This window comes from Octodon degus, unplaced genomic scaffold (genome assembly GCF_000260255.1).
Source record: "Octodon degus isolate 3935 unplaced genomic scaffold, OctDeg1.0 scaffold00018, whole genome shotgun sequence".
In the NCBI taxonomy this organism is placed as follows: Eukaryota; Metazoa; Chordata; class Mammalia; order Rodentia; family Octodontidae; genus Octodon; species Octodon degus.
The window spans coordinates 642,881-662,589 of record NW_004524594.1 but is presented as its reverse complement, the minus strand read 5'-3'; the positions used below and the strand labels follow the sequence as shown (position 1 = coordinate 662,589).

At 52.1% G+C, this 19,709-nt stretch overlaps 1 protein-coding gene and 1 long non-coding RNA gene across 4 annotated transcripts in view; one reads left to right on the top strand and one right to left on the bottom strand.

Moving 5' to 3' along the window:
• Positions 1–3,032: 3,032 nt before the first annotated feature.
• Agbl2 (ATP/GTP binding protein like 2) overlaps positions 3,033–19,709 on the bottom strand; it is a 20,403-nt gene continuing 3,726 nt past the window's right edge. Inside the window, exons 5-17 of one of the 3 annotated variants that reach the window (XM_023710858.1) lie at positions 19,364–19,561; positions 18,115–18,222; positions 16,993–17,146; positions 15,654–16,436; positions 15,240–15,396; positions 14,780–14,906; positions 13,814–13,914; positions 13,062–13,192; positions 9,433–9,499; positions 8,458–8,640; positions 8,199–8,309; positions 5,748–5,840; positions 3,033–3,252 (exon numbers count right to left, since the gene is read on the bottom strand). In XM_023710858.1, the coding sequence (XP_023566626.1) occupies positions 3,100–3,252; positions 5,748–5,840; positions 8,199–8,309; positions 8,458–8,640; positions 9,433–9,499; positions 13,062–13,192; positions 13,814–13,914; positions 14,780–14,906; positions 15,240–15,396; positions 15,654–16,436; positions 16,993–17,146; positions 18,115–18,222; positions 19,364–19,561 (2,366 nt within the window). In that variant the 3' untranslated portion in view covers positions 3,033–3,099. Of the gene's footprint in view, positions 3,253–5,747; positions 5,874–8,198; positions 8,310–8,457; positions 8,641–9,432; positions 9,500–13,061; positions 13,193–13,813; positions 13,915–14,779; positions 14,907–15,239; positions 15,397–15,653; positions 16,437–16,992; positions 17,147–18,114; positions 18,223–19,363; positions 19,562–19,709 lie in introns of those variants that run through there. The other 2 variants (XM_023710859.1, XM_023710860.1) reach the window with 2 other exon arrangements.
• The window catches only part of LOC111815590, a 5,739-nt gene continuing 5,432 nt past the window's right edge, over positions 19,403–19,709 (top strand). Inside the window, exon 1 of the long non-coding RNA XR_002820268.1 lies at positions 19,403–19,414. This is a non-coding gene — a long non-coding RNA (uncharacterized LOC111815590). The remainder of the gene's footprint in view (positions 19,415–19,709) is intronic.

Here is a 19,709-nt window from a genome sequence, read left to right as displayed (position 1 = left end):
TCTCACTACCCAGTTTAGGCTGGCCTTAAGCTTACTTTGCAGCCCAGACTGAGCTCAAACTTGTAACAATCCTCCCACCTTGGCCTCCGGAGTGCTGGGATTATGGCACAGGCGTGGGCCATCACGCCCAGCCTTACACTATTGTGTCTTCAGACAAAGCCTCACTTTTTCATTCAGGCTGCTTTCAAACTCTTGGGCTCAGGCCGGGGAGATGGCTCAGTAGGATAAGCGCTTGACTGGCAAACGCAAGGATCTGAGTTCAATCCCCGGTTTTGAAAAAAAAAAAAACAAGTAACACTTTGTAGGGGCCAGGGAGATGGCTCAGTGGAATATAGGCTTCCCTGCCAAGCGCAAGGGCCTGAGTTCAATCCCCAGTTCCGCAAAAAAGGAAAAAAAAAAAAAAAAAAAGGCAAGTTTCAAACTCCTGGGCTCCAATGATCCTCCTGCTTCAGCCTCCAGAGTAGCTGGGATGACAAGTGTGTGCCATTGTACTACTGCACTGCACTATTTTTTTTTTTTTCCAGAACCGGGGATTGAACTCAGGCCCTTGAGCTTGCTAGGTAAACGCTTATCCTACTGAGCCATTCCCCCGACACCTGCACTGCATTAGTATTATCATCTTTTTTTTTTTTTTTTTTTTTTTTTCAGGTACCAAGAGCTTTCCAGGAAGGTGCTGCACCACTGAGTGACATCCTTAGTACCCTCTGCACTCTTACTATTGATTTGTGCATGCAAAGGCCATTTGTGTACTGCAGATGAAGTCCCCGTCCCCTGAAGTCCCCGTCCACCCCTCCCCCCACTTCCCTTGGGGATTGGGAGTGAACTCTGTTCTATGTTTGCACTTTGACTGTGACAATCTTGTTACATAAGGTTGATCACAGATTATTCACTTGTAGCATTCTGCTGATGCCCTTTGGATCTGGGTAATTTTAATTTGTGATGCCGGGGTAGTCAAGCTTTCTATACTCTTAAGGGGTTCTTTTCTCTTTTGCAGCACTTGGAATTTTTTTTTTTTTTTCCCAGAGCTGGGAATTGAACTCTGGTCCTTGCGTTTGCCAAGCAAACACTTATTCAACTGAGCTATCTCCCCAGCCCCCGCAGCAGTTGGAATTGAGCCCAGAGCCTTTGCGCTGAGCTTTATGCTCTCAGCCCTCTTTTACTTTTTTTAGAGACAGGGTCTTGCTGTGTAGCCCAGGCTGGCCTCCAACTCACAGCAACCCTCTGGCCTCAGCCTCTTGAGTGCTGGGATCACAGGTGTGCGCCACCACACCTAGCAGGAATCTTGTTTTTTTATAGATCAGAGTTCAGCTGCACAGACCCAAAAGGAAGCTACCCCATCAGGGGAGGTGAGGACTTCGGGGTTCCCTCCTGTTGACTGGGCAGCCTGGCTGATGAGGCGGCAGGTGGCTCTCTGGGGCTGGCAGCAAGCACATACACCCTTACCCTGGTGCGTGCGCTCCAGGGACACGGGAGACACACAGAAATGCTGCTGAGGCCGAGTCCGCTGCCTTGACCACAGTTTTGTCTTTGTCCCAGGAAGCACAGAGCAGGACTTGTGGCTTCAGAGGTGTCTGTGTGGCGGTGCCAGCCATCTTGACCTGGGAACACCTCTGCTGCTCCACAGCAAAACCCAAATCAGAGGGCCCGGAAACCGGAAGTTAGCAGATATAGTCCTGCAAAGTGTGGCTTTTTTGTCTTGGATTTTTTTTTTTTTTTTTTTTTTTTTTTGCTCCAAATGCCTTGAGGGCAGGTTTGGCTGGCTTGAGTTGTGGGAATCAAACCACAACAACTTGAGCCTGACTGCTTTGTTTGTTTGTTTTTTTGGAACCGGGGATTGAACTCTGGCCCTTGCACTTGCCATGGAAGCACTTATTCTACTGAGCCATCTTCCCGGTGCCCATTTTGGATTTTTGAGACAGGGTCTTGCTGTATAGTCCAGGTTGGCTTTGAGCTTACTAAATAATCCTGGTTAGTTTGGAACACAGAGATCCTCTTGCCTGAGCCTCCTGAGTGCTGGGATTACAGATGTACACCACCATACAGGGCTCTTGTAATTTTCTTTCTCTCTTTCTTTCTCTTTCTGCAGAACTGGGGATTGAACTCAGGCCTTTGTGCTTGCTAGGCAAGTGCTTATTCTACTGAGCTATCTTCCCAGCCTCCCTTTCTTTCTTTTCTTTTTTTTTTTCCTTTTTTTTCTTTCTGGTATTTAGGACAGGGTCTACAGGGTCTCACTATGTAGATTGGACTCGTAGTGATTCTCCTGTTTTCACCCTCCCAAGTGCTGGGATTGCAGATGCGTGCCACCAAGCCCAGTCTCAATTGCTGTCTCAGCAAGCCTCATGTGTCCCCTGCCCATGGGGTGTGCCCTGGCATCGTGACAGGACATGCAGCTGGCAGCTGGGATCGGTGCTTGTGGGGGCCACTGGAGAGACAGCTGATGTTAAACATCTGTTCACGTAAGCTACATAGCTAAGCATCAGAAGGAACAGTTGGATACTGAGGACAGGTTCCATTTTATTTTATTGGTGGGGTGGTGAGACAGGGTCTCACTCTGCAGTTCACTCTGGCCTCAAACTCACTATGATGTAGCCCAGACTGGCCTCAAACTCATATTGAACCTCCTGCCTCAGCCTCCCAAGTGCTGGGCTTACAGGTGTGCACCAGCACACCCAGCCCAAGAAAGGGTTTTAATCGCTGAGGTAAATATTTACACAACCATGGAGAGCACCCCACATGCGGCATCAGATTCCAGAGCCGCCTCCTTGGCAGGTACCTGACAGCCTCACCTGGCTGGGCGGATCGTGTGCCCTGGGCGGCGTGAGCACAGGGCTTTTATTTTTTATAGCACCCCCCAAAAAAACCAGGTTTGCAATAGAGCTCAGGCTTGACAGATAAGACCAGGGAATGGGAGAACGGCCCTGAGCTAGGAGGAGAGGAGAACCCTCCCCATCCGGGTATGGTCACCCAGGTCATACAGGTCACAGGCTGTGCTGCCAGGAGGGAGGAGGGAAGAGGGAAAAGGGAGGAGGGAGGGGCGGAGCACCCAAGAGCGCTGCCAGAGCCCCTCCCCTGCTGCCGCACTCTGAAGGCAGCAGGGACCTAGGGGCTCGGGTAAGTGCACACGTGCAGGGCTGGGTAGGCCACCAGGCTGCCACCTCTCCTGGGGCTCCGCTGCAGCTTGGGCACTTGCTCTCGGCTGGCGTTGCTATGGCTCTCGGGGGCGCGGGGGTCTGGAGCACCTGAGTTCTGCCCCTGTGCAGACAGAGAAGAGAGGCACAGTCAGGGATGCGTGGGCAGGAGGCTGAGACAGGCAGGGCTCCACCACCCCCACCCCGCCCCGGGGTTGTGGGGAAACCTGTCCCTGTCCCAGGGATAGGGTAGCTCAGGAAGGAGGAATCTAACTGGTATAGTCTTTCCCAGTCCTGGTCTCAGGCCAGTTAAGTTATATTTGTAATCCCATGGAAAAGTCGAGGACTGTTAGCACATTTCCAATCTACCACTGCCAGTGCAACCCATGGTGAGAATAAAGACACTCAGGCATATCTGTAGTTGTGGGGAGCCAGGGGGCCCCAAGTCCAGCCTCGATGATGGCTATCTGGAACAAAAGCCTGGACCCAGAGCCAAACCTGGGTTTTATTCATTGATGAAGAAGGGGGTGGCTTCAGGATGACTGACTGAGAGGAAGGCAGGAAGCAGGTGAGTGCTGTGAGCTGGGCCAGGCAGTCACCTCTGCAATATGCAGAGAGGAGATCTGCCGAAGGAGTAAGCTGCGTAGCGCCCCTGAAAGACCGCCTAACGCGTTGGGGTCGGGGCGGCAGTGCTGATGTATGATCTTTCAAGCCCTGGGAAGTCATAGCCTCTGTCTCAGAGACTCATGGGAACATCAGGGTGTGTGTGTGTGTGTGTGTGTGTGTGTCTGGGGAAACACGGCCTGCTGTCTTTTTTTTTTTTTTTAATTTTATTTATTTATTCATTGTGTGTGTGTGTGTGTGTGTGTGTGTGGCCAGCTCAGCCCACCAGGGGGCGGGGCTGGCTGGCATGTGGTGCTGGGGGGATCGAACCGCGGTCCCTGTGCTTTGCCAAGCTTGTTCCAAGTAGGTGCTTTAGACCACTGAGCCATCTCTCCAGCCCAACCTGCTGTCTTCAAAGATCACCATCAGTGCCTTGGCTGGACTGATGCACACTGTGTCAAGCCAATTGAAAGGATAAAGAAACGTCCTAGCCAGTTCTGCAGACACCATTCGGGTCATATGGAAATAGGGTCAGGCTCAGCCAAAATGGAGACAGTTGCTATTCTCTCAAGGAAAGTCGCCAGGTGGCCCTCCATAGACTGGCAAAGGGCCATCCCGGGGAGTGGAAGCAGCTGTCCACACCTGTTAGAGCAACACCTTGTCCACAACGGAGGGGACCGCCGGGCGATGGAGCTGATCTTAAGATTTATTTTTATTTATTTATTTATTTTGATCTTAAGATTTATGTGTGAGTATGAAAAGGCCATATTGGGGCTGGGGAGATGGCTCAGTAGAATAAGTGCTTGCCTGGCAAGCACAAGGGCCTGAGTTCAATCCCCAGTTCTGAAAAGAAGAAAAAGAAAAGGCCATACTGAAACCCAGTATTCTGCAAAAATAATAGGCACTAATAAATTTAAAAAATAAATAATCTGGGGCTGGTGAGATGGCTCAGTGGTCTAAAGCACCTACTTAGAACAAGCTAAGCTAAGCAAAGCACAGGGACCACGGTTCAATCCCCCAGCACCACATGCCTGCCAGCCCTGCCCCCTGGTGGGCTGAGCTGGCCACACACACAAAATAAACAAATAAATAAATAAATAAATAAATATTTTTTAAAAAAATAAATAAATAATCGATAGGGGCCAGGGAAATAGCTCAGCAGAATAGGTGCTTGCCTGGCAACCTCAAGCAAGGTCCTGAGTTCAATCCCTGGTACCACAAAAAAAAAAAAAAAAAAAAAAGAAGAAAGAAAGAAATGATCCACTAGAAAGGTTAAGAAAATAAAATAGGGCTGGTGAGATGGCTCAGTGGTCTAAAGCACCTACTTAGAACAAACTAAGCTAAGCAAAGCACAGGGACTGTGGTTCAATTCCCAGCACCACATGCCAGCCAGCCCCGCCCCCTGGTGGGCTGAGCTGGCCACACACACACAAAATACATAAATAAATAAATAAATCTAAAAAAATAAAAAAAAAAAGAAAAGAAAATAAACATAAATGTGTGGATGGGGGCCGGGGAGATGGCTCAGTAGAATAAGCGCTTCCTGGCAAGCACAAGGGCCTGAGTTCAATCCCTGATTCTGCCAAAAAAAAAAAAAAAAATACATAAATAAATACATAATTGTGTTGGGGCTGGAGAGATGGCTCAGTGGTCTAAAGCACCTACTTGAAACAAGCTTGGCAAAGCACAGGGACCGCGGTTCGATCCCCAGCACCACATGCCAGCCAGACCCGCCCCCTGGTGGGCTGAGCTGGCCACACACACACACAATAAATAGATGTAATAAATAAAAATAAATAAATATTTAAAAAAAAATAAAAAAAATAAATACATAATTGTGTGGATGGTATTTGTAGCATACCTATACAGTATGTTGTTGATTTTTTATTTTTTTGAGACAGGGTCTCACTATGCAGCCCAGGCTGGCCTTGTGCTCACAGCGACCCCCCTCCTCAGCGAGTACTGCTATGACAGGCACGGGCCACCATGCTGGGCTGATGGCAGTGACAGCTGTACCTGTTGTCCTCGCTCCTTGTCCTTTGGCAGGATCAGCGGAGGCACTGGCTGGCCCAGGGCAGCATCACTGTCTCTTCCACCACACAACGGTGTCTGCAATACCGGTATGCAGCCTCACTCAGTTTCCTATGAGAGCGCTGGGATTGTACTGAACACACAGTGCACACAAACTGTTCACGCCCACCGACACCCCAACTCCAAGAGAAAGTCAAGACACAAATGAGTGACAATTCAAAGGGGAGGCGGAAAGGGGACAGGCACAGTGCTGCACAACTCCCAGCACTCCGGAGGCTGAGGCAGGAGGATCGCTGCAAATCTGAGCCCACCTTGGGCTACAAAGCGAGTTCAAGGCTGGCCTGAGCCACATAGTGAGACAGCCTCACACCTGTCCCCCAGGAAAGCAGGGCAAGGGGCTCACGTCTAATGGGTGCCCACCTGCAGCTACCTTAGAGCTTCAGCGCTAACGCTCGCGTGCATGTCCGGGTGCAGGGATCTCTGCCCCGAATTTTCAGATGCAGAAACTTGAGCTCTGTGCTGCTGAAGTAACTCACAGAATACCAGCCAAGGGGCCGGGGAGATTGCTCAGTGGAATAAGCGCTTCCCTGGCAAGCGCAAGGACCTGAGTTCAATCTCTGGTTCCAACAAAAAAGAATACCAGCTGAGCAATCTTACTAGCAATACTGCAACAGGAGTGTGCCCAAGTCCACTGTGTTCCCCAGTTGTTTTGTTTGTTTGAGATGGGGTCTCAGTAAGTATTCCAGGCTGGCCTTGAACTCACTATGAAACCGAGGCCGGCTTCCAACTCTTGGTGATCCTCCTGCCTCGGCTTCCCAAGGGCTGAGATCAGGGGCCTGTACTGCCACACCCAGCATTTTCCTTTTTGGAGGACATATAATGCATGTACATGGTGAGACAGCTCCAGGATGGGGCCCCAATCTAGACGGGAAAGTCATCCTGGCTTCAGATCCTCATACGCTGAGCCTAAGGCTGATTCTAAGCCATATTTCTAACAATTTCATGTGTAAAACAAGTTCCATGGTATGGAACTTTTCACCGGTCCTGTGACTCCTGTCCTCCACAAGTTTGGATTCTGCAGCACCCTAGTTCCATACCAGGGCTGCAGCTGGAACTGGAAGCTGACTCTGGAGCTCGTGCCCCAGCGGGAGGACCAGGAGGGCGTTGTCTGCAGGCCCAGCCCAGCGTGAAGGGACTTACTTGTGTGGCTGCTAACCGCAGGGGCCCTCTACCCCGGCTTTCTACCCTCTCCAGTTACTATGCTACCAAACCATAGTAAACCATATTTCTAACAATTTCCTTGTCAGTACTGTGCACTGAGCCCAGGCCCACTGCACTGAACTACATCCCCAGCCCCTTATGGTTTTTAAACTTTGAGACAGGGTCTCACCAAATTGCTAAATTGCTCAGACTGGGCTCAAACTTAGGTTCTTCCTGCCTTAGCCTCTGATGCTGCTGAGGTTGCAGATGTGCACTTCAGTCCCAAAGCTTTTTCTCTGTGTGTGTCTGTAACCTTTTTAAGATAGGGTTTCACTACACATTTGTAGCTTAGGCTGAACTCAAACTTTTAGCAATCCTCCTGCCTCAGCCTCCCCATGGATGGGATGACAGGCTCCCAGCTTCCCAAAGCTATTTCTTTTCTTTCCTTTTTTAAGACAGTCTCGCTATGCGGTTCAGGCTGGCCTTGAGCTCCCTTTCTAGCCTTGGCTGGTTTTTTTTTTTTTTTTTTTGGCGGGACCAGGGATTGAACTCAGGCTCTTGCGCTTGCCAGGGAAGCACTTATTCCACCGAGCCATCTTCCTGGCCCCCTTGGCTGGTCTTAAACTTGCAAGGATCCTCCTGCCTCAGCCCCAAGTGCTAGGATGAGCCACCATTCCCAACTCCAAAGCCCTTCCTTCCTTCCTTCTTTTCTTTCTTTCTGTAATGTAGTACATGGTCTACAGGATCTCACTATGTAGATTAGACTCATAATGATCCTTCTGTTTTCAGCCTCCCAAGCACTGGGATTACAGGTGTGCACCACCACACCCAGTCTCAATCCCCCTCTCAGCATGCCCTGGGGGAAGGACTGGTACAGCACGCTAGGGATTGAACCCCAGCAGCTGCACTCTGCCTAAACAGGTGCTTTAGTCTGCTGAGCTATCTGGCTGGCCCTTCCAAAGCCATTTCTTAGGTAAAAGTACCAAGGATTCACAGCCACAAAGCTCCAAGGGGCCGATCATTTCCTGGATATCCCTTCTGCTCTCCCTCTACTCCGTGATGCAAATTCCAGGTCTCCTTATCACCCGTGCAAGAAGCACAGGGCAGGCCCTGGGGTCACAGGAGTGCCATGAAGCCTAATGCAGCCTCCTGGTGTCCTTGATATGCAGCCATGAAGCTCCAGCATCTGTCACCCAGAGGGAATGCAGAGACACTGACAGCGTCCTGTGAAGCCACTACCTGGCGGAGTCCTGGATTCTCCTGTGTCCCTGCCGAAGACCTGGAGCTCTCCGGGTGTTTAGGAAAGGCTGGCTGCTTCTGCAGGGTGGTGGCGACGTGCGCCCTCACCTAGGAGCATGGGTGTATGGACAGGCTTTGCACGGAGCCCTTGGTGAGACTCCCCCCCAAGGGCTTCCATCTTTGAAAGCAGGGGCTGGTCACCTGTTACCTAGCCACCAGCCTCTCTCCTCGGCCACCTGGCCTTGGTTGAGCCTACCTTGTCCTGCCCCTCTCCTCTCTGGTCCCCTCCGGGAGAGGAATCCAGGCCTTTTCCAGGACCCTCTCCTGTGGCCTGGAGCTCCTTGGTCAAGCGCTCACTCCGATACTGCTCATTCCGCTGCTGTCTGGTCTGCAGTGGCTTCTTTTTCTTCTTCTCAGGCATCTTCATTTTTTGATTCACCTGTTCCAGAAAGTCCAAGGAAACAGGTCGCCGAAGGCCCCAGACCATTCACTCTTGGCAGTGGGGACCAACACCAGGGCTCCCCCATGAAGGCCCCTGGTTCCCGGATGTTCTGCGGCTCTCTCCACACTTGGACCTGCCTCCTAACTCTCTAGAAGTATTAGGAATTTCCCTCCAATCCTCAGGCTTCAACTGTATTTAACACAGGGCCTATGGGGTCTCACTACACAGACTGGACTTGTAGTGATCCTCCTGTTTTCAGCCTCCCAAGCACTGGGATTACAGGTGCATGCCCAGTCTCAGTCACTGTCTCAGCACTCCCCAGGGGAAGGGAATCAAACCCAGGTCCCTGCATCTGCCTAAGCAGGTGCTTTAAAACATTGAGCTATCCGGCCAGCCCCCTATTTCTATTTTGATACAGGGTGGATAAATTTCACAGGCAGGGCTAGAACTGGACCTGCCTGCCTCAGCCTCCCAGGGTGCTGGGATGACATGCGTGTACCCACCCCCAGCTCAAGGGCACCATATTATTTATTATATATTTGGTGCTAGGTCTCACTACACATCTCAGACTTGTAGTAAATCTCCTGTTTCAGCCTCCCCAGCACTGGGATTACAGGCATGTGCCACCACACCCAGACTCGATGGCTGGCTCAGCGTATCTGGGGTTGGGGCTGGCACATGTGGTATCTGGGATTGAACCCTTGGCCCTGCATTTGCCCATGCAGACGCTTAGCCCCCTGAGCTACCTCACCAGCCCTGGTCACCGTATCTTTATGGCTGTAATCTCACCTCCTCTGCCTTGGTCAGTAAGTGGGCGGGGAGCCCATCTGAGAGGGAGCTGTCCGAACCACTGGTGCTGTTGTAGAAGGAAAAAAACGGGATGCACTGACGCGTGCAGGAAGCAACCCCTGCCAGCTGGGGCCTGCTGGCCGCTGCGGACTGCACGGAGATGCGGTTTCCCTGCTGCTAGGCACTGAACGTGCCAGGCAAGCACTCCCACCTGAGTTCCACACCCCATTTTTATTTTTATTTTATTTTTGGCGGAATTGGGGATTGAACTCAGGCCCTTGCACTTGCCAGGCAAGCACTTATTCTACTGAGCCATCTCCCCAGCCCCACCCCCATTTTTGAGATAGGCTGGCTTCAAACTCCTGCCTCAGCCTCCAGAGTAGCCAAGATTACAGGTTGTGCCACTGCCCCCAATAATTTCTAAGGATTTTTTTTTAATTTTTATTTATTTATTTATTTATTTATTATTTATTTATTTATTTTGTGTGTGGCCAGTTCAGCCCACCAGGGGGCTGGCGGGCATGTGGTGCTGGGGATTGAACCGTGGTCCCTGTGCTTAGCTTAGCTTAGTTTGTTCTAAGTAGGTGCTTTAGACCACTGAGCCATCTCACCAGCCCATTTTCTAAGGATTCTTGCCATACAGTTCGCTCGTGAACTCCGGCCCACCAGGAAGCAAGTCAGGCCCAGCAGGTGCAGACAAACGCATCGCAGCTGGCCAAGGTCAGAGCCCCAGAGGACAGCAAGGACGCAATGTCCGTGGCTCTGTCTCAGCCACTTCTGTCTGGCTATGCTCAGTTTCTACCAGGTTCATGGCAAACACAAGCTAAATACATAAACAAGCAAGCACTGGTTTCCTTTTTTTCCGTTTTTTTGAGGCAGGGTGTCGCCATGCAGTTGACTGGCTTTGAGCTCACAAATAGCCCAGGCTGGCCTTGAACTCAGGACCATCCTCCTGCCTCAGCCCCTTGAATGCTGAGAGTACAAGTGTGAGCCACTACCCCTAGTGAAAACAAGTCATTTGCATCAAGTGACATTCACAGCTCTTCTTTTACTTTCAGAAGGGTCCTGCTAAGCTGCTCAGACTGGGCTCAAACTCGCCATTCTCCTGCCGCAGCTAGTCCTGTACCTGTCCCTACAGCTGTCTAGCAGTATAGCTTTTCCCGAGAATTTAGGATGCCCATCTAGACTAATCTGAAGTGCCACTCCACAACTTGTCCTTTCTCTTCAAGGGTCAGGGAAAATGCAGCCCACCTGACACCGTCTTCCCTCGAGTCCTCGGCCACCTGTGTCATCTGACAGGGACTCAGAGCTGTGCACTGTGACGGGCTGCATACACTGGCATCCAGTCTCCAGAAACAGCCTTTCAAGGCTCCTCTGGCCTCCGCTCTCACTCCCTCGGTCTGCTCCTCTCACCAGGGAGCACCACCCAAGGCCTGCACACGGGTCCTTAAGTCCCACAGGGAGAGCTGCCACTTTAACAAATGCACGAGGGGGTCCTGGACAGTGTCTCAAGCCACGTGTGTGCCCCAACATGGAGTAAACTCAAGACCTGCTGGGCCTCCTTCTGGGAATCCTACCAGAGGCTCCCAACCTGCTTTTGGTAATTCTGCAGTCCAGGCCAGTTTTGAACTTTTGTGTCCTTCAGGTTGGCCTCAGACTTGCAACCTGCCTGCCTCTGAGTACCCGGATTACATATATGAGTCACCACACCTGGCATGATTTTTTTTTTTTTTTTTTGCGGAACCGGGGATTGAACTCAGGCCCTTCTGCTTGCCAGGGAAGCGCTTATTCTACTGAGCCATCTTGCCGGCCCCACACCTGGCTTTTGCAGTCTTTAATTCTCTTCCTTCTTTCCTTTCTTTCTGATAAAGTTTCGTTTTGTTTGGGCTGGCCTAGAACTCACGACAGAGCCCGAATGGCCTCCCGACTGGCCTTGAACTCTGGGTGATTCCCCTGCCTCAGCCTCCCAAGTGCTGGGTTATAGGTCTGGCCACCACAACGGTCTCGGTCGCTGTGCAGCTAAGCGGACTAACGGGCTGCTCAGAGGAGGCTCCGGCGCGGAGCCGGCTGTTTCTGAGCGGGGCCGGGCTGTGAGCGCCACGTGGAGCGCCCCCCCCATTCCCCGGTACCGGGAACTGAACGCGTGAGCTCATGCTTGCCAGGCGCTGAGCCGCTGAGCTAAATCCCCGGACCTCGGGTGTGGGCTTGACAACCAGAAGGAAAACTTAGCGAGACTTCCTGAAAGGGCACTCCTAGAAGTCAAAGGCGACTGTGCCTGGCCGTTCGCGGTCCCCACCCTCCATCTGCAATCTGGAAGCCGCCTCGCGGCCCTACCCAACAGACCCGAGACTGGGAGCGGCCATGCCGGCAGGGAAAAGACGACGACGAGTTGTCAATCACAAGATCTCCTGGGCAACGCGAGGACCCGTATGTAGAGCTTCTCGGGAACTCTCGCGAGATGTGGACGGCCTTTAGAAAACCAGTGGCCCGGCCGCAAAGGTGCTAGCTATGAGTTTCTTTTCTTTTCTATTTTTTTGCGGAACCAGGGATTGAACTCAGGCCCTTGTGCTTGCCAGGCAAGCGCTTATTCTACTGAGCCTTCTCCTCGGCCCCTAGCTATGGGTTTCTAAAGGAGCTCGTCGCGGGTGAACTTTTACTTTTGTCTTTAGGCTCTTTTCCTCCTTGTCCCGCCTAGGTTGCTCTGAGGGGCTGATTTCTTCTATATGCATTCACACCGCACTTTTAAGATAAACTTTTGGTGCCGGTTTTGGTTTGTCTCGTTCAATCCTTTGTTCCAGAGGAGCAGCACCTGGAGTACTTCTCCCCCGCCCCCCAACCGGGGATTGAACTCAGGCCCTTGCGCTTGCCATGGAAGTGCTTATTCCACTGAGCCATCTCCCCGGCCCCATGGAGCACTTTTGGTGGCGAGCTGGGCCTTTACTAAGTAAAGAACCCCGACCGCAGGTCTGGGGTGGGAACCCCTAAGAAGTCCAGCTCATGTCGTGTGGCTATGGTCTTTTGTCACTTCTAGGTTCTGTGCCTAGCCGCAGGAGGCTGAGGGGCCAGCATAGGCAGATGTCCCAAATTCGGACGAACACCGTTGAGCACGAGGGCGAACAAAACTACAAATTAGGACAATAGGCCGCCCTGGGGGCCCATTCCTGTCATCCCAGCACTTGGGAGGCAGAGGCAGGAGAATCAAACAAAACAAAACACCAAAGAAGGCCTGGAGGTATAGCTCAATAGTAGCTTGCCCCTGTGTACAAGGCCCTCGGTTCAAAAAAAAAAAAAAAAGAGGATTTTTGTTATAAAATTTCTTGGTTGGATGCCAGCCTAGAGTATATAATGAGACTGTGTCTCAAAAAAACAAAGCAGGGGGCCGGGGAGAAGGCTCAGTTGAATAAGCACTTGCCTGGCAAACACAAGTGCCTGAGTTCAATCCCCTGTTCAAAAAAAAAAGCAGCAAATAAAATCCACTGATTCTTCCTTAAAACTAATTTTCTTTTCTTCTTCTTTTTTTTTTTTTTTTTTTTTGGCAGAACCGGGAATTGAACCCAGGCCCTTGCACTTGCCAGGCAAGCACTTATTCTACTGAGCCATCTCCCCGGCCCCGAAATGAAGTTTCTTACCTGGATTCAATGTCAGATAAATGGATGTCCCTCCAACTTTCTTCTACATTCATATCTTGTCCAAGCTCATTGAGTTTCTTATGGATTTCCTGGTTTACAAGCTCTGTAAGCTCTGCTAGACACTGAGTGAACTGTTGGAGTGAAGAGCAGAACTACTTTTGATATGTGTTTATGTAGTCATCAAATATCAAGGACAAGCAAACCCAAAAAACAACCAAAAAAGTCAGGCATGGTGGTGCACACCTGTAATCCCAGCACTTTGGGAAGCTGAGGCAGGAGGAATGCTGGGAGTTGAGCCCAGCCCAGATTACACAATAAAACCCTGACTCAAAACACCCAAAAAAGCACTGAATAGATGCTGCAAGGCTTGAAGCTAGTTGCTGGGAACAGACAGAAGCAGAACCCCGTCACTAAGGGTGCATCCACAGGTAGTTGTTCTGATTCAGGGCATAGCTCAATGGGAAGCACCTGTAGGGCTGTGCAAGGTCCTGGATTCAAATCTTGGGGTCCCAACTGGCCACACTGGGGCACTCAGATTTTCTTTTGTGACAAGAAATCCAGGGAAACCTGAAGAATTAAAGCTCGTGTAGAATCCTGGCTGCCCCAGTCCTGTGGAACTGATCACATTTTCCCCCACCTCCACCCCCCCCAAACCAGGGATTGAACTCAGGCCCTTGCACTTGCCAGGGAAGCGCTTATTCTACTGAGCCATCTCCCCAGCCCCCTGATCACATTCTTGAAGCCTGTTTTACCTTGGTTTGGTCAGGGTCACAGAAGTCCAGGAGGGTGTCACAGAAGAGATGTCCCAGAGCCTTAAGGTCCTCTGTGGTGAGGTGAGTGTCTCTTCTACTGCCTGCACAAGAAATACTTGTCATGGGGGCTGGAGAGATGGCTCAGTGGTCTAAAGCACCTACTTAGAACAAGCTTGGCAAGGCACAGGGACCGCGGTTCAATCCCCCAGCACCACATGCCAGCCAGCCCCGCCCCCTGGTGGGCTGAGCTGGCCACACACACACACACACACACCACACACACTCTCTCTCTCTCTCTCTCTCTCTCTCTCTCTCTCTCTCTCTCTCTCTCAAATAAATAAAAATAAAAAAAAATTAAAAAAAAAAAAAAAAAGAAATACTTGTCATGTCTAGGAAATCACTGTGTGGGGATTTTTTTTGAGGTGGGGTCTCGCTGCGTAGCCCAGGCTACCCTTAAATTTGTGGCAGACCTGCTGCTGGGATTACAGATGTGTGTGCTCCATGCCCGGCAGTAGAATCTTTGTCAATAAACAACATTTTCTTTTTCCTTTTGGTGGAACCGGGAATTGAACTCAGGGAAGCACTATCTCCCTGGCCCCCAGCATTTTCACAGTGGCTGTCATTGCTGTGGTTTACCTTGTGGCAGGCCCCAGGGTGACAGGGGCCATTCACACCACCTTCCTGAGCAGCCTGTCATTGTCATGGAGCTTGACATTGTCAGTTAAAGGAAAACTAGGTTCAGAGAGGCCAAGGAATTCTCTCAGCTTAGAATTCCACCTGCATCTGCCGGATCCAGACCCTGAGCATGCCCTAGGTTGGACCTTGCCGTCTCATCCAGCCCAGATGCCCATGGGGCTCCCCAGTGCACCCAGCCCAGAGCGCCCCAGCCCCGCCCGCGCCCCACTCCTCTCTCCAGCTGCAGCAGGCCCAGCACCTCAGACCCAGAGCAGGAAGGGTGTGACTCACCCAGCGTGGAGCCCCCAAAGGTGGACTCCAGGGTGTAGCTGTTGCGGATGCCCATGCGCCACATCACCACGCGGCCTGTGCCCTCTCTGCTCTTCTGGACTTTAAAATTGCAACTGTGAAAAGAGAACTGAAGAAAACCCCAACCACACTGTCGCTACACTCACTTGGTGAAAGGAAGACATCTAAGATTCACGGCTACACAGCAAGACGGTTTCCTTGCTGTTCTACATGGGGTGGCCTTCTTCCTAAAGCGTGTTCCGTGAGACACAGATTCTGAGAGGTGTGGATGGCCAAGGGGGAGCATGCCTGTTGCCCTCTCAGCATGGGAGGCTGAGGTACAAGCAGCTCTGTGAGTTCAAGGCCAGCCTGGACTAGAGTGAGACCCTGTCTCAGGAAATAACTGAAGCTGAGCCCAACGCTGCCAGGAGGCAGCCAGGCCTGGCTCCACGTCAGGGCTCACCTTGTCTGGGGCATTCTTGCTTAGCATGAGCGGGAAGACCCGCTCGTGCAGCCAGTGCCTGGGGTCGTTGCTGCTACAGCCGTACAGGAAGACGTTGTTCTTGCGGCTGTGTCCGTGGAAGTCGCAATACAAGAGAACCTCCCGTTCCTCCAGAAGTCTGTGGGGGCAAACACGGGCCTCCGTGAGCACCTGAGCACCATCGTGTTCGCCCTCTAGGTGTAGCTGTGGAGGCCTTTCCTCCCAGGAAAACTGCAACCTTACTGCGGTGCCGGGGCGCATGTATGTGATCCCAGCCCTCCCAGGCTGGGGCAGGAGGGTCCTGGGGAGTTCAAGGCCGGCCTGGGCTCCATAGCAAGCCCTTGTCTCAGAACAGCCGGCAAGCAAACCCAAAGTCCACACAGCCGTGGGTTGCACCTTTGGATCATGTTCCTGGTGTACCAGACGCAGGGGAAGGAGTCCTTCAGCAGGGTCCTGTAGTGGCGGTTCAGGTCCCGGCCGGCCAGCGAGCACCGGTGGTTCCCCACGATCACGCCGTCGGGGTTCAGCATGGGGACCACCTTGAAAACGAAGAGGTCCCGGAGGAGCTGGGCGTCAGGGGAGCCGCCCAGGATGAAGTCCAGGAAGCCGCGCATCACCCAGGAGCCGCCGCTCTCGCCCGGGTGCACCCTGGCACTCAGCACCACGGCTCGCTTGGCGGCGGCGCGGCGGGGCCGGGCGGCGGGGTTGGTGACCGTGAGCAGGTACACGGGGTTGCCCGCCAGGCTGCGGCACAGCGCGCGGAGGCGGCACACGCGAGCCCGTGCGGGGTCGCGGGCCACGGCGCGCAGGTAGCGCTGCAGGTCCGAGTAGGTGTACGGGTAGCCGTGCGCCAGGAAGCAGGTGTCGCGGTCGTGCGGGAAGCGCGCCGTCCAGGTGAGGGCGAAGCGCGGCCGCCCCTCGCCCCCAGCGCCGCGGCGGAAGTAGCGGATGTCGCTGCCCTCCCGGCGCCACCCGACCCCGTGGCGGCTCGCGTCGCGCTGCGAGTACAGCAGCGGCCGCAGCCCCGCCGCATACAGGCTCCGCGGCTTGCTCAGGTTGACGATGGTGAAGCGGTAGGGTACGCCCCGCCGGGTGTTCTGCACGCGGAAATAAAACCACTGCGTGTGCCGGTCCGTGTAGAGGTCGGGGCGCAGGGTGAGCTCGTACACGTAGGTGTCCCTGTCACGGAGAGGACCAACGGCTCTCCTGCACAGCCTCTGCCCTCCACCCCGCTGCCCTCAGCCCAGCACTCCCTTCCCTTCAAAGACAGAGCCTAGCTCAACAGAAAGCCCGGCCCGGCTGCAGCTCACGTTTGCTCTCCTTTTTTTTTTTTTTTTTGGACCGGGGATTGAACTCAGGCCCTTGAGCTTGCCAGCCAAGTACTTACTCTACTGAGCTATCTTCCCAGCCCCCTGCTCTCCTTCTTGTCTATTCATAATTTATTTTTGAGACAGTATCTCACTATGGAGATCCTCCTGCCTCACCCTCCAGAGCGCTGGGATTACAGGTGTGCACCACCATGCCTGACAAGTAGTAGATAATGCTGCAGATGACATATTTTTCCTCATACGGATTTAAGCTCTGTTTCCTACAAGCTAAAGAGATGATGCAGCTAATGGCCATTTCAGGGAGGTACAGGTCAGGCTCCCCACCCATGTTTTTGATCCAAGACACCCCCCTTCCCTCCACTCATTCCTGAGGACAGCTCCCGCCTCCGGACTCTTGGGTGACTCACACTCTCACGGCTTTTTGCAAGTTGCCACTCTCAAACCTCGACTCAAAGAGCAGCGTGTCGTCTTCTGGGCCACACAGGGACACAGCGAGCTGCTGGACGGCCCCGCGCTTGCCACCTACCCGGGAGCTGGTGAAGCAGGCATCTTCCGTGGGCACTGAAGAGGAGAGATGCCTTAGGCCAGGTTCATGCAGCCAGAAAATAGGTGCGGAGCCCCCTCCCTGCCAATACTGTTCTGGTGAAAGACAGGAATATTCAAATTTTCCTCAGACTCGAAGTGATCCTCCTGCCTCAGCCCTCCAAGTTCTGGGGTGGCAAACCTATGCAACTGTGCCTAGCATTATTTTATTTTTATATTATATTTATATTTATTTTATTTCTTGTATTTAGTACAGGGTCTGCAGGGTCTCACTACCTAGATCCAACTCATAGTGATTCTCCTGTTTTCAGCCTCCCAAGTGCTGGGATTACAGGTGAGCACCACCACACTAAATCTCAATCGCTGTCTCAGCATGCCCTGGGGGCAGGGCTGGCATGGCAAGCCATGGATCGAACGCCAGCCACTGAGTTCTTCCAAAGCAGGCGCTTTAGTCCATTGAACTATTTGGCCAGCCTGGATTATGGATTTTTTTTTTTTTTTTGGATTATGGATTTTTTTTTTCGGAACCGGGGATTGAACTCAGGCCCTTGAGCTTGCCAGGGAAGTGCTTACTCTACTGACCCATCTCCCCGGCCCCAAGATTATGGATTTTTTTTTTTTTTAAGATTATGGATTTTTGAAATCACTTTTTTTTCCTTGTAATCCCAGCCTGTAATCCTAGGAGGTTGAGGCAGGAGGATTGCTGAGAGTTTGAGGCCAACCTGAACTACACAGTCAGAGCTTGTTTCAAAAAAAACACAACACAAAATGAAAAACAGTGTTAGGGAGACTGAGGCAGGAGGATAACCATGTATTTAAGGTCAGCCTGGGTTACACAGCGAGTTCAAGGCCAGCCTGAACTACATAGTGAGACAATATTAAAAAAAAATCAAAAGAAAAAACACCTCAATTTTCTTATGGAAACAAGGGGTTTGGTAATTTTGTAAGGACAAATCCCTCACTGTGCTCCAGAGTGGTGACACTACCTGACTGTAACTGATAGACAACTGTTCCTCTCTCCTCGCCGACAATTTTGGGTACCTTTTCCTTTCCTGTTGGCTGATAGAAATATTCTGGTTCTGGTGGAATCCACTCTGGAAGAAGACATTATAAAGAGTACACAATAAGGGGCTGGGGATACAGCTCAGCGGCACAAGCGCCTGCCTGGCAAGTGCGAGGTCCTGAGACGCACCCCCCCCCCCGCAGAAAGGTGCTCTATACAATGAGAGACAATAGAAAGGACACCATTGTGACTGATAAGAAATCATAGTAATTATCAAATGACCAGCTTGGCCAAACCCAACCAGATCTCATGCACTTTCCAGCAGGTTCCTAAGTTACTTATGCCTTGTTTCCTGCCATCAACATTATGAGGATGCTTTTGACAGCATGGTGGTGTATGCCTATCATCTCAGTGCTCAGGAAGCTGAGGCAGGAGGATCACTGTGAGTTCAAGGCCCGCCTGAACTGCACCGTGAGACCCTGTCTCAAAAAGACCAAAAAAACCAAAAAACAAAAAACCCCGCTTCTAAACCAAAATAAAACAAAGACTGTGCTTATGCCAAGAGCTCACAGATACGGTTATTAATGTCATAAAATAAATGCAACCATTCCCATAAAAGACTACAGTAAACTCAAATATTAAAATCTTGGGGCTGGTGAGATGGCTCAGTGGTCTAAAGCACCTACTTAGAACAAGCTTGGCAGAGCACAGGGACCGCGGTTCAATCCCCCAGCACCCCATGCCCGCCAGCCCCGCCCCCTGGTGGGCTGAGCAGGCCACACACACACACACACACACACATAAATAAATGAATAAAATTTAAAAAGATAAAAAATAAAAAAAAATAAAATCTTTCCTGGGGGCTGGTGAGATGGCTCAGTGGTCTAGAGCACCTACTTAGAACAAACTAAAAGCACAGGGATGGCGGTTCAATCCTCCAGCACCACATGCCAGCCAGCGCCGCCCCCTGGTGGGCTGAGCTGGCCACACACACACACACACACACACACACACACACACACATAAATAAAATAAAAAATCTTTCCTGACATATATAGGCTTCACCCATTACACCTTAGCTGTGCCTATTAGGACAGAGGCAAAACCCGTAGAAAACAGCCTTAAGGATGTGAGCATCTGGGGCTCTAGGGGGCACCTGGCGGCCGCCACAGGCACAGCCAGCCAGGGCGGGTGCACCCCACTCTCCAGCCAGCCTGGCACCGCCCCCTTACCGATGTGCCGGACCTTGTCCTGGAGGACCTCACACTCAACAGGCCAGCGCGGTGCCTGCGCGGGACCCCAGCTGGAGAAGATGGGGAAGAGCTCACGGGGCTTGCGGAGCCGAGGGGCCACCCTGTCCACCTTGTCACCGTCGTGGAGGAGCTGTCTGCTCCTGACCGCTGGGGAGCTGGGTACCAGTGCCCGCGGAGCTTTGGGAGGAAGGGAGAGGCCAGGATATGAGGGGTGCTTTTCTTCCTGGGACGTGGCTGCGCATGTGTGACATGAAGTGATGTCAAGCATGGGTGTGGGGGCTGGTGAGATGGCTCAGTGGTCTAAAGCACCTACTTAGTACAAGCT